This window comes from Corvus cornix, chromosome 26 (genome assembly GCF_000738735.6).
Source record: "Corvus cornix cornix isolate S_Up_H32 chromosome 26, ASM73873v5, whole genome shotgun sequence".
NCBI classification, from domain to species: domain Eukaryota; kingdom Metazoa; phylum Chordata; class Aves; order Passeriformes; family Corvidae; genus Corvus; species Corvus cornix.
Window position 1 is genome coordinate 1,091,793 of NC_046354.1, and position 21,687 is coordinate 1,113,479.

Below are 21,687 nucleotides of genomic sequence, written 5' to 3' on the forward strand. Positions count from 1 at the left end.
CTTTCTCCCAATTCACACCCTGTTAGGATAACAAAGTAAAAACATTTCATTGGTCCCTCCCTCCTTATTTCTGGGCCTCCCTGCGTTTGGATTTTCCATTTCTTGCTTTTCCTGGTGGTGCTGCTCAGTGCTGGGGACTTTGAGCTGCTGGGTAGAGACGAGGTTTGAAACATTAAAATCCGGGCTGGGTTCAGCTCCACGTCCACTGACAGATGTGAGGGTCTGGGGTGAGAACTGGAGCAGCCAGGGGCAGCTGCCAGAGCCAGGAATTTCAACTCCACCTTAAATGAAGGGCCTGGGAGCGTTGGAGCTGTAATGCTCGGCTGGAATTGCCAACTGGACTGTTAAATAGCTGTGGTTTGGGCTGCGAGGAGCAGGTATTTCTAATGCACGGACTCGCTGTGCTGGAGTTTAGCCGGCGTTCGGCGGCGCCGGGAGGGAAGCAGAACAGGTTTTACCTCCTGTACCTCCACCCCCACGAGAGGTCCCTTAGGTTGGCTGCTCCAGATGAAGCAGATTAATGGGATGTGGAACAGGGAAGTTGATGTTGCTGCTGATGGTGGTGGGAGCAGGGAGGCATCACCAGGTGAGATGCAGAGACTTCGCTCTGTATTCCCAATCTTTGGGCACTCTCCCTGAGCCCAGACCTGCTCTGCTGAGGGCTGTGTGAGCTCACGGAGTCACCAGCCCAGCTCTGGTGACACCGTTTGAATACAAAACCCCACAGGGCACCTTTGGACAGGTCCCCAGCACCTTTAACCACGGGACCTGCAGGAAGCTGCCAGCTAGAGTGGTCCAAACCATGATTTCCCTTGCCCAGCCACTGCTGAAGCTCTTTGTGTGCCTGAGCTAACGTGGAGGAGCCCCAAAGAGGAGCAGGCAGACACCCACCTCCCCTCTGCGTTATTCAGAACCGTGGGGGGATGTGATTTGCATTCTTTACGGCACCGTGGGATCTCTGATTCCCTTTGGGGGGAGATTACACGAGATTGCAGCAAGGCTGGCAGGGAAATTGCTCCAAATTGCACCTATCATGGCAAGGACGCGTGGCTGTGCACGCTCAGAGCCGGGGCTGCTCCCGGGAAAGGGCTGGGAGCAGGAGAGGGTCAGGGTGGGAGAAGGGGCTCTGTGACCCAGGGACGCTCCCAGGATGTGGTGGTGCTCCATCACAGGGGAGCTGGTTGAGCAGGAGGTGGTGGAATGGGAGGCCAGGTGGCATCTTTTCCTGGGAGAAGGAATGGGAGAGGAGGGTGGAGCAGGCACAGACGGGTTTGGCTGTCTAAATCTTGAAGGGAAATCAGCGTGGAAGCACGTAGGGTTCTGCTGTGAGACGCTTCCCCTCACATCCCAATTAACACGAGCAAACACAGGCGCTGCACGGAGCACAGGATACATGTGTTGATATTTAATTATATCCCAGCAGCCAGGCCTGCTCCAGCCGCTCCCGGGGGTGCCAGCGGGGTGACACCGAGGGCGCCGCAGTTAATTTAAAAATACTTTGATGAATTTATTAAAGAGGGGCTGGATCCTGTCTGTGCCAGCAGCGTGGGAAGCTGCAGGTGGGTCCCAATCCCTGCATCCTGTGCCACCCCTGTGTCCCTGTCCTGCTGGAGCAGCACCTGGGGGATCACCGGGAGCCGCTCTCCGGCTCCGCGGTGTTTCCTGCTCAGTTGGCTTTTATGGGATTGCCCTTCCTGGCTTTGACGCTGCAGGTTTCTCCCTGCACCTCCCAACTGCTCCACAACTTCTTGGAAGAGACATCAGGGCCTGGCCAGTCCCACTTTCCTTTCAAAATGCATTCAGCACGAGGAGCTGCAGTTTCACTGGAGCAGAAGGAGCGCCTGTGCGAGCTCCTCTTTCTCGCCTCCTTTTGCCTCTTTCTGCTCAAGCTTTTTGCTGGGATATCAGCAGGGCCCTGGGCATTATTTATTGATTCTTCAGCAACACAGAGCAAATCCTCCACCACGGTGCTGGTGTTCCCTGCCCACAGCCCCCGAGAACAGGTACTGGGAGGAAAATGAGAGTAAACTTTAAGTCCATTTCACAGCTGGACAGGAGGACACAGGGACGTGCCCGAGGCTGTACAAAGATTCCTGGAGCTGGGTTAGGAGGTCACAGCCCACAGTTTCTCTCCTGTTTCAGGGGAAAGGCTGTCATGGTCCCCTCCCCATCCCTGACAAGCCCTGTGTCCTTGACTCCTGGCCAAAGGTCTTTAACGTGAACCCACCCCAAACGCTCACCACCTGCCAAACCTCTGTCAGAGCAGCAGCATCTCCCAGTCTGGGCTGGCCTGGAGCCAGTGGCTCCTGGGCACAGGCTTTATATCCCAATCCAGAGCCTTGTGCAGCCCCCTGCGCTCCTCTGGCACCGCAGCTGCTGCTGCTGGGATGGTTCTGCACATTCCCACAGAGTGCTGCCTTCCCCAGAAACTTTCCTGGCTGTCTCCACTGCAGGAATCCAGATGGCTATTCTTCATCTTTCATACAATCTGCTCACGCCAGGCTCAGCTGGAGCTGAGTGCAGCTCGGCGTGGAAGGGCTGGCAAACCTCTGCTCGCATCAGGCAGGACTGAGAAACTTTGGGGGATTTGGATGCCTGCTGGATGCTGCAGAGAGCTTTACCCTGCAGCTGCAGGCCAAGCTGTGAGTCAGGGTTGGTGTCACATAAGAGCAGGGAGTGGTTTCAGGGCTATTTTCAGTGTCCAGGGAACACAAACCCAGTGCACTTGTTTTACTCTTGGGGTGTGTCAACATCCGGGCTCCCCATCCCTGCAAGTGTCCAAGGCCAGGCTGGATGGGGCTCTGGGTAACCTGGGATAGTGGAATGGTCCCCCACCATGGCAGGGGGTTTGGAATGACATGAGCTTTAGGGTCCCTTCCACCCCAAACCGTTCCGGGTTCTGAGATGTGTGGCAAAGATGACCTTGGCGTAAATGGGGGCTGCATTATCTGGCTTTTAAGCAGACACTGGACACGGAGAAGCTTTTGTGTGAATGAGAACTGCCCAACCTGTGCTGGAGCTCCTGACCCCAGCATTGCTCCCCGGATCTCTCCTCTAAGGTGGACAGGCAGATCAAGAGCCCCCGAGCAAGAGACGGAGCCGAAATCACGTGGCAACCACGGAGCCTTTGGATGCAGCCTGGATCAATTGGGAAGGCTTTGCCCCCTCGCTGTGTAAAACATCCAGAGCAAATGTAGAGTGACAGGAAAGGGGTCAGTGGTCTGGGTCACCACTGAGGTGCTGGAGGAGATAATCAGACCCTTTTCCTTCCAGTTCAGTGGCTGCCAAAAACACCGGAGCGCCTCACAAAAGTGCGGGGCCCAGCCAAGCGTGAGCACTCAGAGAGGCCAGCGCTGGAGGAGCCCGGTGTCCCCACCCCGAGTGCCACTGGCGGCTCAGCCCTCGCTCACTTTGATCTGCTCCACAGGGTGAGGACGATTTGGGGGTTGTGAGTCGGGGCATGAAACGTTCACATTGCCCCGCCTCACCTGGGAGGTGGCAAACTTCTCGTGGGCTGCTTTTGTGGACTGTTTTATGGTCCCTGGGGGACTCAGGGCAGGCTGAAGCAGCCAGCCTGGATTAGCAGTGCTGTTAATAGAACTTGAGAGCCTCTCTGCTCCGTATGGGGCTGGGCAAAGCCATAAAACGAGGTGATTTAAGAAGGCCAGACCCCACTAACCCTGCTCTGAGGGGTTTCTCTCCAAAGCTCTCCCAAGGAACATATTGGAGTTTGCTGCTGTTTAGCTCAAATCTTCCTCTCCAAACAAGGCTTCGGTGCTGATTGCATCTCCAAAAAGGCTCCCTGCCGGGGATGTTTTGACAGAAAGTGTGATAAAATATAACACAGCAGATACCGTCCCCCTCGCAGTTTGTGAGGAATTTTGTAACCTGAGGGGATTAATTCCGTATCATGTTACGGCACATAGTATAGATCCTGTCCTGCTTGCTGTTCCTTTGCATACATAATGAGCGAACCTTTGAACAAATTCGTTTGTATCTGAAAAATTCGTGTGGCCGGGCTTGAGCTAATCAAGTTCCCGTCTGCAGCATCTTCCCCCCACTTTGTCCCCAGATGATCTCACAGTTATCCCGACTTTCTCAAAAGCACAAATTAAAACACTTTCTGTGCGAGCTGCAATTGCTTTTGACAACTCAATGGCTCTTTGGAACTTGGGAAACCACAAAAAAACCTCCCAGGCTCCCCAGTTCTGCTCCAGATCCCTTCTTCATCTCTTCCCTGTCATTTACACCCCGTGGAGTGGGTGGGAATGGTGGGAGTGAAATGCTGGTTTAGGAGCATGGAGATAGGTGGGGTTTGGAGGCACGCAGGCAATTCAGCAATGATAATCGATGGGATTTGGGCATTTTCGGGAATGTGTCTTTGCTGCTCGCCGGGCGTTTGTGCAAATGATCAACAACTCGAGACGGGAGATTTGTTCCCCACTCCCTCTCCCTGTCAGCTTTTATTTGCCTTCCCTTGCCCTCCCGCACAATCCATAAGCCCTCCTCTTTTGCATGATTGTCTCAATTTGCATTTCCAGCAGATCCACTGACATTTGGCTGGACTCTGGGTGAAACACTCCTTGAAATTAGCCTGCACATTGAGTTTGTTCTGGGGAGATAAGAAGGGAAGTGGCAGGGGGGCCTGGGGGGAATTACACATGTGAAGCTGCGCTGGGAAAGGAGCACCAACAGCCACACTCCAGGCCAGCAATATTTCTCTGGGATTTGTTTGGGAGGCAGAATTTGTCACCGTGGGCAATAGACTCGTCTCCCTCACCCCACTGGCTTCCAATCCCAGCACAAGCCCGCCTGAGGAAGCCAAAGGATAAATTGTCTGCTCGCCTGCTCTAGAGCTGCTCTGTAGTGCTGGCAGTGTGAGACTGAGGAGGAATTTTAATTTCATGCTGTGTAAGGAGGAGTGCATGCAACAGTAGCAGCCGTATGGATTTTCACATGAATAGAGTACAGTATCCATAACAGGGCAGCAGTGTTGTCCCGCAGGTTTGCATTCTTCTCCTTTCTTTGCTGTTTTCACATTTCCCTCGCTGTCCACCCATTCTCGCACTTGCTGAAATGGGAAGTATGTCCTTGCCAGACGGGTGTACAAAGTGACGAGCCTGTTTCTCGGTTAGATGGCAATTGGCTTCAGAGACCTTTTGTTGCTTTAATTTCTGTGCAATCCAAGTGCGAGTCTGTTTTGCTTGAGAGGGAACATTTTTTAGCCTGGTGCCTCTCTTGCTCAGCTTTGCGGGTATCTAAGCACGAGCACTTTGCAGACAGTGGAGCCCATTAATGCTGCTCTGTCTTGAGAACTCTCTAAAATAGCGGAACTTAGATCGCTTGCTCGGAGGGGGAAGGAAGGTCCTGGGAATACTTGATCAGCAGGGATGGGTTGTGTGGGGTTGGACTGGGGACTTTTTGCCCCTTTCTCCTTCCTGGTGATCTCTTTAGTCTTCACCCAAGAGCTGAAGTCACCTCAGCGGCAAAGAATTTGGTTTGTAAAACCTGTCGCGCTTTGTTCGGGGGAGGTTTTGTTCTATTTGATTTTAAAGATGTTTGTGGATTTGTTGGGGAAGGAACCTGTAGTGATTTTTCTTGAGGGTGCTGATCTAATACATTCTGCACAGCCATAAAATATGCTTTAGATAAACTTCTCCTCCTAACATCTGTGAGAGCGCTGCTCCGCTCGTTTCCATGCTAAACTGGTCGTTAATGCGCCGGCACGTCTGTCAAACCCAATCAGTTTTGCCAGGTAGGGCAGGTGGATAAATCTGTCTGCCTGCAGACACTGCTCTTCCTGATATCCCTGCATGGTAGGGAAAGGCATGAATGGGGAAAATCCTTTTCCTGGCTGCCGGGGAGGCATGGGCGTTGACAGGAGAGGAGCAGGGAAATCTCAGGATTGTCGGTGCAGAGCGAGCCTGGACACTGAGCTGGGGAAACGTGGCTGGAGAAGGGGTTTGCAGCAATGCAAGTGATTTTCTCTCCCATCCTCGTCTGTCCCTTTGACAGCTGCTGGCAGCACGCTGAGCTGAAGCCCAGCAGTGCCGGATCTGGCTCCGGACATTCCCTGCCAGCCGGTGGGAAAAATGGAGAAACCCGGTGGCGTCTCCAGATGGACGTTGCCCGACCATCCTTTACAGTCCTGGGGTGGTCAGGGCACACCCTCCACTGCCACAGTGCCCCTTGCTAGGGAGAGAGTGGATATTGGGGAAAAAACAGTCAGGTTCAACCACATAACTCCATGAGCTGCTCGTCATGAATGTGGTGAGTTCCTCTGAGGGTAATTCCAAGAGATGCTGTCATGGCCTGAGAAGGGGAGAGGTTTCCCCAGGGTACCTCTGAGAGATCCTCTCGTGGCCTGAGAAGGGACAGGTCTGTGCCTGGCATTGCTGCCTCTCCTCAGCCTGGCTTGGAGAGGCTGTTAAGGAGCTGTTTCAAGTGCAGGCTAAGAGGGAAGCTAAAGTGACCAATAAAGTCCCTCTTCAGCACTTGTGGAGCCTTTGGGATCCTCTTATAAATCAAAGCCTGCAGGTAGACTCAGGTGCAGGAGCACAGAGCCACAAACAGCATTAATGAGGCCGCGGAACATCATCCCCGCGGTGGCAGAAGCAAAGGGGAGGGTGTTTCATCTTGCAGAGCCTGTGACTCTAATGATGGTGCAAGTCCTTCAGAAGGAAAGAAGGGACAGTCTGGGGAAAAGGACCTTCTGGGCTGGCTCGTTCCCAAAGATCCAGGAGTGTACGGAGCTGCTCATGTTGCCTGCCTGCTAATTGGAGTTGGCTGTAACTGGTTTAGAAAGCGATGGCCTTGGGGAGCTGAGATTGTTGTTTGTGTTTGTCTGGGATTAAATACAGATGGAATTAAAACGAAGGGGCGAAAAAAACAACCCCACAACAAACCCTTGATTCGAGGAGGAAGCTTTGATGGAATGAATTCGTGCTGCTGGAAGGGAGCGGGGGCTGCCGCCGCCGCCGGGCCGGGCTTTCGGTGCCATTCCCATGGAAGCAGCGGGGAAACAATGAAAGGGTAGAGACAGAAATAGAAAGCAAAAAGATGAGTGGACTCTGATGAAAGGAGTCATATTAATAATGAAAACGGGAGGGTTTGAAGCTGCTTTAGAATGAATTTTCAAGGCACGGAGCCTCTCGGGAGCAGGGGCTTTGGCGGCTGCCTCAGCCCTTTGGTGGAGGCACAAACCACAGCACTCCAGATGCTCAGAGCAGGACCCAGCTCCCAGCCAGGCTCTGGAAGCACAAACTGCAGCAAGAGACAGGGGAATACCTGGTGGGTTGGAATGGCCAGGCCAGAGGCCTCCAGCACCAGGAAAATTGGAGTCTCGTGGTTTTAGGTCAGGGTGAGATTTCTTCACAGCTGAGTGCAAACCATGACACAACCAATAAATCATGACAGTGAGAAAACACGAGGCCTGGGATCATTAGCAGATTGCACTCTGCAGATGTGTGGATGTGGAGGGGGGGCTGTGTTGGTTCTGGAGCAATGGGAAGAGAAAGGCAAGAGGGAGCTCAGCTCCCCTGGCATTGAGCAGTGGCCTCGTGCACAGAGGCTGCTGTGCCAGCACTCCCTCGCTGGGAAAATCTGTCCTGGAAGGTAACTTTCCATATCAGTTCTGAGCCTTGGCTCAGTTTATAGCTCTTATTTTAAAAGTTTAGGAACATTTGATACCTGGTCTGTTTTTAGTGCGAGCAATTCAAACAACTGCCCTTGTTAGAACTCCAGCTTCTGGGGGCAGGGGCTGGAAAACGGGAGCCTCAGGCCCCGATGGTGTCCCTCAGGCCACTTCAAAGCTGCCTGGAGGTGAATGTGAGCAGCTCCCTTTCCTCCCAACACCTCTCTCTGCCCCTTTCAGCACCCCTGACACCTCTCCCTGGCTGGCTGCAAATCTCCTGCCAGTGCTCATTAACGTGAGCCGAGACTCCCGAGATTCCTGGGTCTGGCTGGAGTCACTTCCACCATCCCCTGGCAAAACAGAGGCTGAGAACACACCCAGGTCCCCGGGCTGTGGCTTTGCTGCAGCTTTGTCCCCTGAGAGCCGGCAGCAGACATCTCTGGGATGCTGCTGCACATCCCCAGTGGGTGCCTCAGTCCCAGCTCCCAGTATGACCAGTCTGGGGCTGCTCTCCCACTTGTACACTGATGGATGTGAAATGGGGAAAAGAGAATAAAGGGCATCCAGCCCCTACAGAGCTGCCTCCAGCTCCTTTCACCACCTCACAGCTCCCCATGGAGCCTTAGGATGCCTGGCTTTGGGCAGGCATGGGAGATGGAGAGAGGAATTTGTTCTGGATTTAAGGCAAAGACACCACAGAGCAGCCAGCACAGACTCACGTGTCAGTGGCATTCGATACTGGGGGTGTGGGCAGGAAGAATGGCCCCGAAGCTGCCTGAAAGCTGCAGTAATTCCTGGGAGACAGAAAAATTCCATCCACTGACAGCCCCAGTGTGCAAATGGGATCTCCTGTCTGGAATGCAGCAGCCAGAGGGTCCCTGTCCCTGGCCAGAGAGGGAAGGGGGGAGCACAGCGCCTGCCTGGGGGCTGGAAACACCATTTGGGATGTGCCTGCAGTTTCAGGGACACACGGAATTCTAGCATTGCCTTTGGGAGCACAGTCCTCAGGAGCTGTGGGATGGGCTCTGTGCGGCTCCTCCGGGAGGCTTTGAGGGACCAGGTTGGATTTTAGCTGGAAGCGCGGTTTCCATGCAGAGGGAGTGATGGCAGAGCACCAAACTGTGCCAGATCCCTGCTGCTGCTGCTGAAATCCATCTTGATGTGCTGCCATCCAGCCAGGAGGCTCTGCTCCCAGCCTGGTTCACCCCAGTGCTGGCCATGGAAAGCAGCCTGTGTCCAAAGGGAGGCAGGAGCGGGAGCTGGCTTAGCCAGGAAAGCAGCATCTGGGCTCGCTCTCCTCGGGGGCTTTCTCTTTAAAAGGAGCTTTGAATTGATAAATTTCCACTCCTTTTTGTCTAAAGAAATCTGCCTGGCTTTGCTACAAAGGCGCAGCCTGCTCTGCTCGCTGCTGGTCTGTTCCTGGAGCAGGGGGACACGGAGGGGACAGAGGAGCAGGGCTGGGGACCAGAGCCTGGAGCCCAAAGCGGGGAGCCAGGCACAGCCTGTGGCCTCTGTCAGAACCGAGAGCTGGGGCTGCACAAGCACCCAGGGCTGGCTCTGCCCTGCCCCAGCACGGAAACAAATGTTCTGTAGGGATTCAGGCCATGAGGCCAGGGCTGTGCAATGGTTCTGAGCTTGCTCCTCACACGAGGGGCCTGGTTCTGGGGGCTCTGCACTCTCCCAGGCACAGAAACCCAGCCCCTAGAGCAGCAGCAACCAGAACGGGCAAAACAGAGACCAGGACCTTTTTCCAAAAGCAGGCAAGCCCTTTGTGACACTGCCTAAGATGAGGAGTGAAATCCTCCTTGAGACACTCCAGCTAATACTCCTGCAATAGTATCGCTTTTAAACCTGTATTTCAGGGGACTGGCATTAAGTGTGAAGAGAGAGCTGGAGGTGTCTGTAGCTTGTATCACAGGTGAATTTTAGAAAGAAAACAGATATTTGACCGTGGCTTCAGCAGCTCAGCTCCTTGTTGCTGGGGATGGATGAAATGGTTAAGTGAAGGTGTTTTCTCTCTGTGCTTTCTTGGTTTCTCTGCCTCCCCGTTGGCACACACATCCACGTTCTCTGTTCCTCTCCCATCTGCTTCCCCTTCCCAAATTTCGAACATTTCAATCCTAAAATTTTGCCTTCATGTATATGAATGAAAGAGAAAAATATCACTGCAAACCATACGGGCTCAGTAGCTGGGATAAATTCTGATCTGCACCACAAAACCCCTCCTAGGTGTGGTCGCCTCCAGCTCTGGTTGTGGTGTTGGTGCTGAGCATCCCTCACGAGGAGACTGTTTCTCTGTCGGGGTCTCAGTTGTGGCTCTCAGATGCTGAATTTAGGCAGGCGGGGGTGGTGCTGCCCTAAAATCGCGGCGTGATCACTGCGGGATGCAGATGTGGTGAGGGTGCCACTCCGACACCAGTGGAGCAGGGGCTCTGGGTGAGCTGCGGGCCTTGTTTCATGCCCAGCCCCTCGGGATGTAACTGGAGCTCGGTGGAGCAGCAGTCTGGGGGAGATGAGGCCTCTTGCAGCAATGAAAGCACTTAGAGCTGTTTAGGGAAGCGGCCTGGGAGGACAGCACAGGGGGAGTTGTTCCAGTGTTGAATTACTGCACCACACACGCAGTATTTGCCTAGCCAGCTAGACCTGAATTGCTGTTCAAACACTGCTTTGCTGCCTGACGTTGGCAATCAGGGAGCTAATTACACTGGATTAGGGTTTTTCTCTTAATTACATGAAAAATTTAGCGCGGCTGATGTTCACGAGGCTGCAGGGGATTAAGGCGGAAGCCGTGTGTTTATCTACAGGTCAATTATGGAAGCGAGAGCAGGAATGTGCCGGAGCTTTGTCTCTGCCATCCCTGCACCCCAGCCTGGACCCATCTCCTGCTGCTGATTTTGGGCCCTGGGCGCGAGGAGGGATTGGCTGAGCTGGCTGCTCGGGGAGCAGCAGCGGGGCGTGGGGAAGAGCTGCCTCTGTCCTGCTCCTGTGGGGTTTGTCAGCTCCGGGGTGGGTCTGTTCCACCTCCTCGTGCTCAGGAACCACAAGCAAGACCGTTCAGCACGAAGCCAGGCTCAGGCTGCTGTGTCCCGCTGGAGCAGGGCGTGCAGGCTCTCAGCTGTGCCGCTCGTGTGTTCCAAACCTGTTCTCAGCTCCAGTCCTGCAGCCACAGCCCCTTTTCCCCTCCCTCCTCCCAGTCTGGGGTGTCTGACGTGTCTGGTGTGCTTTGCCTGGATCACCCCGTGTTGTTGCTCCATCTGCCCTTGTGTCCCTGTGCCAGTGGCATCCGTGGCCACCAACAAGGAGTTGTGGCATCAGCTGTGTCCCTGTGATTGCCACCGGGGGCAACATCACCTCTTTGTGATGTGTTTTCTCTGCGGATGGGGTGAAGAGGGAGGCTCTGTGTCCACCGGTGGCTCTGCCAGGACAGGACAGGGCTGTGGCTGCTCTGCAGGGAATTTCACAGTGCTTCAGGTGTTAGACCCAGTCCTGAGTCCTGACTGGTTCAGAGGCACAGGCAGAGCACCCAGCTCCTGCAGATTCCTCTCTTTCCCCAGCTGAATTTGAAACCAAACTCTGAATCTGGGTGTTTGAGGAGCAGCAGGCTGATCCACCCACCCTCCCTCGCTGGCCCGATGCAGAACAGGGCAGTGTGTGCTGGCTCTGGGGAACTGCAGCTCCAGCACTCCCAGGACAGGGATGGACAGGGACAGAGGGACAGGGACAGACGTGTGCTCTGAGCCCAACCCAGCAAATCCTGCTGCGTTCGAGGCCGTGCTGAGCAGCGTTCCATGTGTTGCATACACAGATTATTCAGAGCCAGCTCATCTGCTTATCTGCTGATTAATTCTGTGATGCTGCAAAGGGCATGTGCCGAAGGCTTAGGGAGTAACAGTGCGGAGATGGAAGAGATTTTGCTTTTTGTTTTTATTTTTATCCTTGATCTGCCCCAGAATAGCACTAGGGAAGCAGCTCAGAGGGGCAGGAGGAGCTTTCCTCACACAGCGGGAACCTGAGCTACCTCAAACCTCTGTCTGACGGAGATGGGGGCATGAAAGAGCAGATAGGGAAGTGCAAGGAGAGATTCAGCCCCATGGATTTATACTGTAGAGCCTCCCCTCAGGAGTCTTTAATGCTTCCAGGACAGGGAAAGTACCAGGAAATGTCCCTGGGCCCCAGCCAGCCCTGCAGGTCCTGCAGGAGACACGTTCACTGCAGCTCCTGTGTGCCCAGAGATGATGAAAAAGCCCCACACACGGAGCCTGTCCCTGCTCTGTGCTTGCCCACAGCCCAGCCAGGCTGCAGGGGCAGGGGAGAGCTGACGGAGCCGTGGGGCAGTGCCAGCTTGGCCGGGGCTCTGTCCTCACACGACCTCGCTGCAGGGCTGCTCCTGCGGCCAAACCCGGCCCTGTGCGGTCAGGGACGGGCTGGGGATGGACACTGAGTCCTCTGGGGGACTCTGGGCCATTCCTAACCAGAAAATCCCATCCCCACCTGCCACTCTGCATCCTGCTGGGCATTGGGGTGCAGCAGCGATGTGGGAGAGCCTCATTTCCCGGGATTTGAGTGGAGCTGAGCGCTCTGTAATTTTCTCACATCCTCTGCCCGAGCAAGGTTAGATCTGATCAGTAACACATGACTGGCTCTGCATGCACAAGTGAAACCAAAAACATGCACGGCCTCCTCGTTCACCTGATGGCTCCTGCCTGGCCTAGAGCGGCGCAGATCCACCAGGCAGGATTTACCCACAGGTTTATAAACCCCAAAGACAATAAAATTTAGATTCTCCTATTTCCTTCTGGGTTTTGGCCTCAGAGTTTGGCTCATGTTCCAGCATTCCCGGGAGGTGCTGGGCAGGAAATCGAAGCCATTTGAAACATATTACTTACATGATGTTTTCGAAAAGGAAAGAGACTAATATTTCCTGAGGAACTCTGTGGCTCCCACCTGATCAGCTGGAAGCCGTGGCTTTGGAGAAACAGGGTTTTTGTGTGGCAATTTTTGACAGTCATTTAGTTTTTTCCTCCTTGGGGACAATCACGACTCACTGAAGCTCATTTAGAGCAAACTTCACATTAGACAGTCTTGTCTAAGTGGCTTTTGATGCCATTTTACATGGCCACTCAAGGTCAACAAAGCAAACTAAGCAAGACCAATCCCTTCAGCTGTGAAATGCAGTGCTGGAGGAGGATGTTGGTGGGGGGAGAGAGCCTGGTGCGGAGCTGTGCGGGATTATTCAGCTGGAAGGGCACAGGTGAGGTGTGGACAGAGAACACAGATGCAGGGCTATTTTGGGGGCTTTGGGCAGGAGCTGCAAATCGTTTGTGACAAGCAGATACCTGGTACCTCCCTCGCCCTAAATAACACCAGAACAACACCAGCTCTGGGCTTCCTCTCATGTTTTCTGTCGATCACAGGGGCTGAGGCTCAGCACTCAGCCCTGTTTTCCTTCCCTTGGGCTGTTACTCCCTCCCCAAAGGCCACTCCCAGCTCCCTCCATCCCTGACCGTGTCCTGCAGGCAGGGACAGGGAGTTGTGGATTTCTGTGCTGGCTCATGGGTCCCTTTGGGTGCCTGCTGACACCGAGCCCAGCTCTGGGTCAGGGCGAAGATGGCAACAAGGGCAAAGAGGAAGGGAATGACCCAGGGTTTGTGGCACCCAGAGGGCTGAAGGGCAGCCTGGGGTGTGTTCCCTGCACACCCAGGGTCCCCAGCTAACCCTCCATCCCTGCTCAAGGCTGCCAGGGCTGTGGAGAACAGGATGCTTTAGGAATAAAAACCCCTCTCTGCCTGCTCCTGGAGCTGTCCCACTCTTTCTTCGCCTCTGCTTTCATTTGCTTCCCAGCTGGAAGGGAAGGAGCTGCACTGAAGCTGCCCGGAGCAGGAGGAGCAGGGGTGGGGCCGGGAAAGGATGGCAGAGGCTGAGGAGCAGCATGCAGAGGGGTCGGCATGCGGAGCTGTGGCACAGCAACACCCACCTCGTTCCTGCCTCTGGGAGGCCACAGCTTCATCCCTTTGATGGATTCCTTGCTCGGTGCCCAAATGTAAAGCCTGGAGTGGAGCAGGGCTGTTAATGATTCCCAGCTCCCAGAGAAGCACCGAGACACCTCCTCAAAAATCAAACAGGAGAGTAAAGGGAGGAGGGGCTGACCACAGGGAAAGGACAGCACTGCTCACTGGGGCTCTTCCTGAGGGGACAGATTAGAAGGGGACAGGTTTTGAGCCCTGAGCTCTCCTCCTTCTGCTCAGGGAATCCCCAGGACCCTGAGTGTTCCCACCTTTTGAGGGTTGTATCTGATGCTGCTGGAAGGTGCGAGGCTGCTGGCCCTGGACCCCCAGCCATTGTCTCTTTGCAGCAAGTGCTCCAAAAGAAAGCAGCCCTGCTCCTTCTCAGCATTCCCTCATCCCTGGAGCCCCCCAGGTTTTTATTCTCTACCTTCTGCTTTTGTATTGAGCCCTCTCCTGCCCTGCATTTCCTCAGTACTATAGAAGACAATTCTTCTGAGCACCTCACACATCATTTTTTTCATCTCATCTGCTGGTTTTAGCTGATTTAGGGCTGGTCTGTGCCATGCAGTGGTTGGTTCCAGCACCAGGGTGTGCAGAGCCTTCCTGAGGGCACAGAATGGGAACGAGCTTCCCTCTGGACAGGAGGGAGAGCTGGGCCTCCAGGAAAAGACAATGCTGCTGATTTAAAGCACCATCCAAAGCAATCCAACCTCGCCAGCCCAAATTTGATTCTAATGAATCCATCCCCGGAAGAATACTACTTAATTAATTAGCAGCTCATTTGCATGAGGTGGCATGTTATTAAAGTTCTGCTGCTGCAAGTGGGGCTGTGACAAGGTGTGAGCTGACAGCTTTTCAAATAAAAAGTCTTTTCAAGGAATGATCTCCCGAACTGGCAGCTTTGTTCTAAACGAGCCTCTCATGCAGTAATAAATTAAAGACATGGGGCTGCTGATTAGGCTCTGCATGGTGCCTCTGTGCCATCCTCCCTGCTTCATCCTGCAGGATCAGCTCTGCACAAGGGTGGAGGGAGCAGAAGGATGGGAGAAGGAAATAAAGGTGTGGAGAAAGAAAGAACCTCTTCAGTGGCAGTTTCTCTTAAGGGTTCGTCCTGTCAGGATCTCTGAGCTGCTGCTTCACCCCAGCAGTTGGCTCCTTCCCCTCCAGAACCCTGCAGAAAGGCAGCAAGGGATCCTTCTCCTGATCTCCTTCCTCATGGGAATGGGAAGAACTGTGTTCATGGAAAAAATGTTCATGGAATCTCTTCTGGCAGATCCAACATTGTGGGTGCACCCCAAAGCTGCTCCTTCACCTTGGCGTGGCAGCTGGGTGTCCCTGGCCAGGGGACAGTGGGGCTGTTGGACCAGGTCATGGGCTCACAGAATGGTTTGGGCTGGAGGGACCTTAAAGCTCATCCTGTTCCATGGGCAGGGACACCTCCCAGTACCCCAAGGTGCTCCAAGCCCTGTCCAACCTGGCCCTGGACACCTCCAGGGATGGGACATCCAGAATCCATTTGGTGCAGCAGCCTGCTGAGCATAGTTTGAGCTTTAACAGGGAAGGAACAGTGGGGTTTAATTTGTTTTGTATTTCAAAACCTCCCTGGCCTTCCCTGGAGGTGAGCTCACACTCAGAAATGCCAAGATTGAGTGCTCAGGTGTCTGTTCCACCCTGGGCAGGCTGCAGTACACTTGCCAGAGGCAGGAAGCCTTCCCTGGAGGAGCAGTCCCTGATGCCTGGCGCTGCAGCCGCAGGAAGCGCGAGTTAATTCGGGTTTGTTTGTTTGTTTGTTTGTTTGCTGCATCACCAGCGCGGTGCCTGGCGGTGTGTGGGTGCTGCAGACACAGCCCCGCTCCCCACGGAGCCGCTGCCAGCCCGGGGGGCTCTCGGTGCCCCCTCAATTAGCCCAGCGCTTCCTCTGCCTCCCGGCGCCTCTGGGGAGCTGCAGCTTCCCGGGCTGTGCCTTTGAACGCTGAGCTAACATTTCCCAAACAGAAAGGATGGGAAGCACAAGTGGGTGTGAAGCAGATGCACAGAGACGTTTCTGACACCGGTATTGGACCCACTGAGCCCTCAGCTCTGTGAGCAGTGTGGGGCACGGAGGCTGAGCAGAACACGTCCAGGCTGGAGTCCCCCTGCCTCCCCCTGCCCAGCTGCTGCCCCACGTTACCTGCGAGTGCCCAGGCCTGCCCCTGGCACCTGCTCCCCTCTGCCCATCCCTTTCCCAAGGAATTAGCCCAGGCATCCAGCGGCACAGCCAGGAGAGCCTGCACATCCTGCAAGGGAGGAATTGTCTGAGCCGAGGGCAATTTAATCCATGGGGAAAGGTGGGATCCAAGTGAGGCGGGGACAGAGGAGGTCTGTCCCCTTGCACCTGGGGCTTTCCTGAAGTTCAGGGAGAGAATGGAGGAGGGAAAGCTCTCCAAGAAAGGGGATTAGAGTTGGAAAACATGAGCAGAGAGAGGTGGTCATGGCTTTGTCCCTGCCTGGATGCTCTGTGTGCCCTGTGCCCAGCAGCAGCAGCAGTGAGAGGCTGGGAAGCACAGCTGGGTTTGCTTGGATGGAGCTCTTGTGTCCCTTTGAAGTCCAAAAGGCAGAGGAATGGTGACACCTGGACACGTGTGGCCCTCATGGAGGACAGGGGGAGCTGGGGGAGTCTTGGGGTGATCCCACCAAAGTGCCAGGGACCTGAAATCCAGACTTTGAGCAGTCTCCTGGCAGATGAGAGGGTGACACGATGCCAGCGGCTGCTTGTCACTGGCCCCAGTGGTTCATCCCCTTCCCAGCCAGAGCTGCCACCCATCACTGATGCCACAGCTGCCCTGCTCAAGGCCCCTCTCAGGCACTCTGGGAAAGAAAGATCTGTGTGTGGAAATTTAAGGAATGTTCCTGGCACCAGCAGGCAGCGCTTGAGGAAAACTCTCATCTCCAACACAACCCCGAGCAGGGCTCCCTCCAACAAACCCTTCACCAAACTGAATTCTCTCCCCAGGGTTTTGCAAGGCCAACCCCAGCAGTGATTAGTGAGTGTATTTAATGTTTAGTTGGACAGTGTAATTCGGGAAAGGATGGATTTTCTGCTCCCTCAGGGACCAGGTCCCTTGGTCTCCAGGAGCTGCTTTGCTCCCAGCCCCTTCTCCTGGCAGCGCTGTGACTCCTGCAGGGAACTCATCCATTGAGGCTTCGCCGGGCTGACTTTGGGGCAAGGACAAAGGTGATGCCCACTGTGACAGATCCATTCCAGCCTAATTTGGGAGGAATGCATAAAGAAAATGTGACAGGAGAGAAGGAGACTGGGAGATGAGGGAGCCTGCAGGTAATGAAGTTAATTGGATATGCTGATTTGAATTGGATGTGCATGTAAGGTTCGTCATTAACTTCCTCACGGACACATCTATGATTCAAAGGAAAGATACTTAATGGGATTACTGTTTCACTTGAATTCCAAGAGGGAGACTTCCCACATGCAGAGGAGGGAGCCCAGTCCATTCCTGGTGTTCCTGCCTGCAGGAGGGGCGTGCAGGGAAACTTTTCCAGGTCTGGGTTTCTCCTCCCGGGGATGGGGACGTGGTGAGGGGTGCTGCCGGAGGCTCGGGCCCCTTGCACACCTGCATTAGCAAATTCAGATCCCAGATGTGGGGTGGATTGGCAGAATGATCCTCAGAAACACCCCCACTTCCCTGGCTTTAGTAGTGATCTGGAAATGGGTCCAGTCCGGACCAGCAGCGAATCTGGGGGGTGCCTTGCTCCCAGAATTCCACAGAGGGTCTGAAGGGCTCTTGGAAACTTCTCGGGTAATGATTTGCAATTCCAGTTCTGGATTCTTCCCTCCTGGAGGTGGCTGTAGGTGTCAGAGGATGCAGGACCAAGAGCATCACACAGGCCCAGCTTTTCACTTCGTTGTCATTAAAAAAATAATCAAGTTCAGGCAGTGCCTGCTGCTCCTGGCCCTGGGAATCATCTCAGGAGCCCCTCCATTGCCTCCCTGGCTCTTTCCACATGGCAGCCCAAAGTGCTTTGGGACTCAGCAGGCGCCTGCAGATGTGGGGAGGAGCTGCAGCTCTGGAGGAGTTAATGGGTGGCCTTGCTGCAGGACCCAGGGTGGGGAATCAGTCCCTTCATGCATGGACTTATTCAGCTGTTTTTTCTGGCATCAGGCATTCCATCATGAGTCAGCCTCGTGGAAACACCCGTAATGAAAGCAGACAGGTAATTTAATCATGGAAAGTTCCTACAAAGAGATCCAATGTCTTCTAATGGGAGCCTGCTGGGAGGGACTGGAAGGGAGTGCAGAGATATCCCAGCACTGGCACTGGCTGGGCAGAACACCTGAGGGGAGCTTTCCTACAAGAGGTGTGCTGGAGCTTCATGTCCAATTAGATCCTTGAATGGCTCCTACGTGGCAGCATCCCGGTGGCACAATGTGGTATTTTGCTAATCTCTGGTGATAAAGCCCAGCTTACGCCTGCAGCTGCATTGTGGGGGTATTACAGAGCTCAGTGTGAGCCCAGCTCTGCAGGGCTGCAGCTCCCTGCACCCAGCACATCCTGCTCCATCCCGAGGGGCTGCCGCTGGCCCTGCGAGCCAGGGATGAGTTTGGATTTGCAGATTATGTCATTAGGGACTTCTCAGGAGAGATTTGTAAACATCCATCAGGAGGGGAGGGCTGCATCTGGCCCAAGCAGCTCTTCTGGATCGTGTCCGAGTGTGGGAGCCTGTGGTGTGTCCTCCTGGGCTCTGCTGTCCCTCTGATCCCCGTTCCAGCTCACTGAGGTGCCTCTCCCCACACCTGCCTGCTCCACCCATCCTGGCCCTGCTTCCCTCTGTGCCTCTCCGTGCCATCACTGTGTCAGGAGACAGGGAGAGTGAGGGGACATAACCAAACAGCACCACCGGAGCCCAGCCCCACCCCTCTGCTCCCCTCTCCCTCATCGCCGTGCCAGGATGAGCCCTGGATTCGGGATGAGCCCTGGATTCGGGACGAGCCCAGAGGTGCAGGGTTGGTCCCACGCTGCTGTTCCAGGGACAGGTCAGGAGCTGTCTGGCCCTGGGAGGGCACCCATACGTGAGGCAGACGAATTATTTCCCTCTCCAAACGTCAACAAGAAGCTTCCTGCTGTGTGAGATGATCCCTTTCTTCTTCCTCATCCACAGGAATCATCGCTCTTCTCTGACATCATCATTTGTTGCCATGGTAACCGAGCCCTGAGCAAGAGATGCAGTGGAGCATCCTGGTGTCAGTGGGTGCCTCTCAGCCCTGGGCTGTGGGCAGGGGGCTCTGGGGTATCTGGGGGCTCAACACCCACCCAGGGAGTGGGGCAGGGGGGCAGCGGGCTCTGCTGTCCCCTTGTCCCGTGCCCTGAGCCACCTCACCATGACAGGCTCCAGGAGAGCCCCAGGGCTGCTCCCCGGCCTTCGGGGGGGCAGGAGGGTGCAGGCAGCACCCAGCACCCCGTGCTGTGTCCCAACACTCCCACTGCAGGCACGGCTCCGAGCCCTCGTCCAGGCTGGAGGAGCCATCGGGCACACGGCGCTGTCTCCAACCCAGAGCTGCAATTCCCAGTTGGAATTGGTCTGCACCAGGCTTGTCCAGTGGTATCTCTCTTTATTAGCCCTGTCTGACCTCATTACTAGAAAGAAGCTCAATTTAACGAGCTGCCGGTGCCCTGAGGGAACTCTGGAAAACAGTTGTTTTTCACAAAGGCTGCTGATCCTTCATGTCCGGAGCTTCCATTCCGGTCCGGCCATTAATCAGGCGTTTGCATGGAGCTGTGGCTGTGGATCCCTGACAGCCCCGAGTTCTGCTGTTTATTCCTCAAGTGATTTTTGTCCCTCTGTCCCTGGTGGCTCCCAAAGCAGCGTGGGTGACTCGGGCTGCAACACCCAGTGAGGCACTGGGCTCATACTGGTGTGAGCCTGCCTCTAATTCTCGGTGTTTCACGGGGGCTGTGATGATCCTAATTCTCACAGGTGGAATTAAAGCAGGATTTGACCTTCTGCCTTCTGGGGGATTTTGCTTTCTGAAAATTCAGGGCTTTCGAGGCAGGCTTGGGCTGGCAGCTTAATCCTGCCAGAGGCTCCGTGCCTGGCTGTGGGTGTTCAGCAGACCACTCACATTCCCACCTGATGTTCTTTTATAGCACTGAAATCTCAGGAGGTAAAGAGGAAAAGAGAGAAATCCAGAAAATAAATGTGTTTGTGTGTACCCAACGTGTCTGTACATGGCAGGAGGCACCGGGGCTCTTTCCAAGGGGAGGATTTATTCGGAGCAGGGTGTAGGGGAGCGTCTCTGCTCTCGGAGGGTGAAGATCTCCTGGTATTTCCAGCTGGGGTGGCTCATTTCTCAGATAAATCATAAGATGCTTAACAGCCTGCTCCCTTACCTCCTGGGGACGTGAACCAGAAAAAAGAGCCAGCCCTTTCTGTGCTCCCTCCTGCCTCTTCCGAAGGTTTAGGCTTCGGCTTTTCCTGCCTTTGCAGCCAGGCAGGGAATAACAGAGCAGCAGAACGGGCTGGGGCAGCAGAGCCCGCCTGGAGCAGAGGGCATCTCTGGGATAAGAGGTGTTTCCAGGGCCGTGATGCCTCTCCTGCATGGGCAGCAGGCTCATCCCGGCCCATTCCCGGCCCATTCCCGGCCCATTCCCGGCTCCCTGGCCCGGCAGCGCTGTCGCTGCGAGCCCTTGGCTCTCCCAGCCCCGCACACACCGCGTTGCCATCCAGTGGCTCTCCAAATATGCAAATCCTGGTGGGAAAGACAATGTAAATAGTTTGTTTATCCTCCTCCCTTCCCCTCGCACAGCCCCCGAGGCCATCAATTATTAACTTTGGGAAGAGAAGGAGGCTGCTGGCAGGGATGGCGTTTGTCACAGCCTGGGCTGGTTTTCCTGCAGGAGCAGGGAGTTGTTTTGGAGGGACGGAGGGATGCCTGGAGGCCGAACTGAACGGGCCGTGTGGTGCTGTGTCAGAGCTCTGCTCTCCCAGCAGAGCGGGCTGGGCTGGCTTTGCCTCACTGAAGCCGGCAGACAGGAAAGTGGCAGCAGCATCTCCAGGTTTTCAGCAGAGATGATGCTCCAGGAGGATTCCGTGGCAGGAAGAGGTGATGGAGAGTGTCCAAGTGTCATTCTATAGGTGTCTAGAGAATTACAAAATAACTCTGCAGTGTCTTGGCTTTGCTGTTGGCTGTAGAGTTTTGTGGTCTCCTTTCAGGCTTATTTTAGAGAGAACCTTAAAAGTTTACAGTTTTCCTTCCCCCTGGATGGTCAATCACAGCTCACTGGCAGTCTCTGTGCTCACCTTGCAACCACAAAACTTTCTCATTATTTCAACTGGATTGGGAAAATCACATTGGCTCCAGTGGAGAAGGAACCTTTGCTCCAGCTCCTGCTCCCACACACTGCCTGCTGGCTCCTTACTCCCTCTCCAGCTGGGAGCTGAGATTTTTGAATTAATTCCTTTTCCTACCTTGTCCCCCTCCTCCTCCCATCACCCCACCATCCCCCGAAGTAAAGCCGGAATTTGGCTGCTGTGAGATCCGCTCTGATCTGTGTGTGCTCCTTGCAGATCCGGGCAGACGGCCCTCCCCAGGGCGGCATTCAGTACGAGGTGCTGACAGTGTTCAAGGACGGGAGCCCGGTGCTGCGAGACATGGCCTTCTCCATCGACCACAAGTACCTGTACGTCATGGCAGAGCGGCAGGTGAGTGTCTGCTCCCCTGACCCCTTCCTGAGGAATGTGCTCTGGAGCACACAGAGCTGAGCCCTGCGGTGCCGGGATGGGGACGAGAGGTTGGAGCGCCAGGAGGAGCTTGGGTTTTTCTGCCTGCAAGCAGAGATTGGCGTCAGTGCTCGGGGGAGAGTTGTACCTGCATGGTCCTGGCTGGAAGTGCTGGGAACTGAGCTGGTGTGGGGCTCTGAGCCATTCGTGCCTCAGTGCTGAGCCGCAGGGATTCCAGGGCTGCTGCTCGTGCAGCGAGGCTGGCAGGCTGGGGGTCTGCGTGGGTTTGTCTGGGGGCATCCTTCAGCACAGAATCCCAGAATCCCTGAGGTTGGA

The 21,687-nt window shown here is 54.9% G+C and overlaps 1 protein-coding gene across 4 annotated transcripts in view; it reads left to right on the forward strand.

Moving 5' to 3' along the window:
- The window catches only part of PLXNA2 (plexin A2), a 145,326-nt gene that overhangs the window by 37,461 nt on the left and 86,178 nt on the right, over positions 1 to 21,687 (forward strand). For all 4 annotated transcript variants that reach the window (XR_005603645.1, XM_039565106.1, XM_039565104.1 and 1 more), the window contains exon 4: positions 21,199 to 21,333. Coding sequence is in view for 3 of the 4 variants with exons in the window: in XM_039565106.1 (XP_039421040.1) it covers positions 21,199 to 21,333 (135 nt within the window). In the remaining variant the exon portion in view is untranslated. The remainder of the gene's footprint in view (positions 1 to 21,198; positions 21,334 to 21,687) is intronic.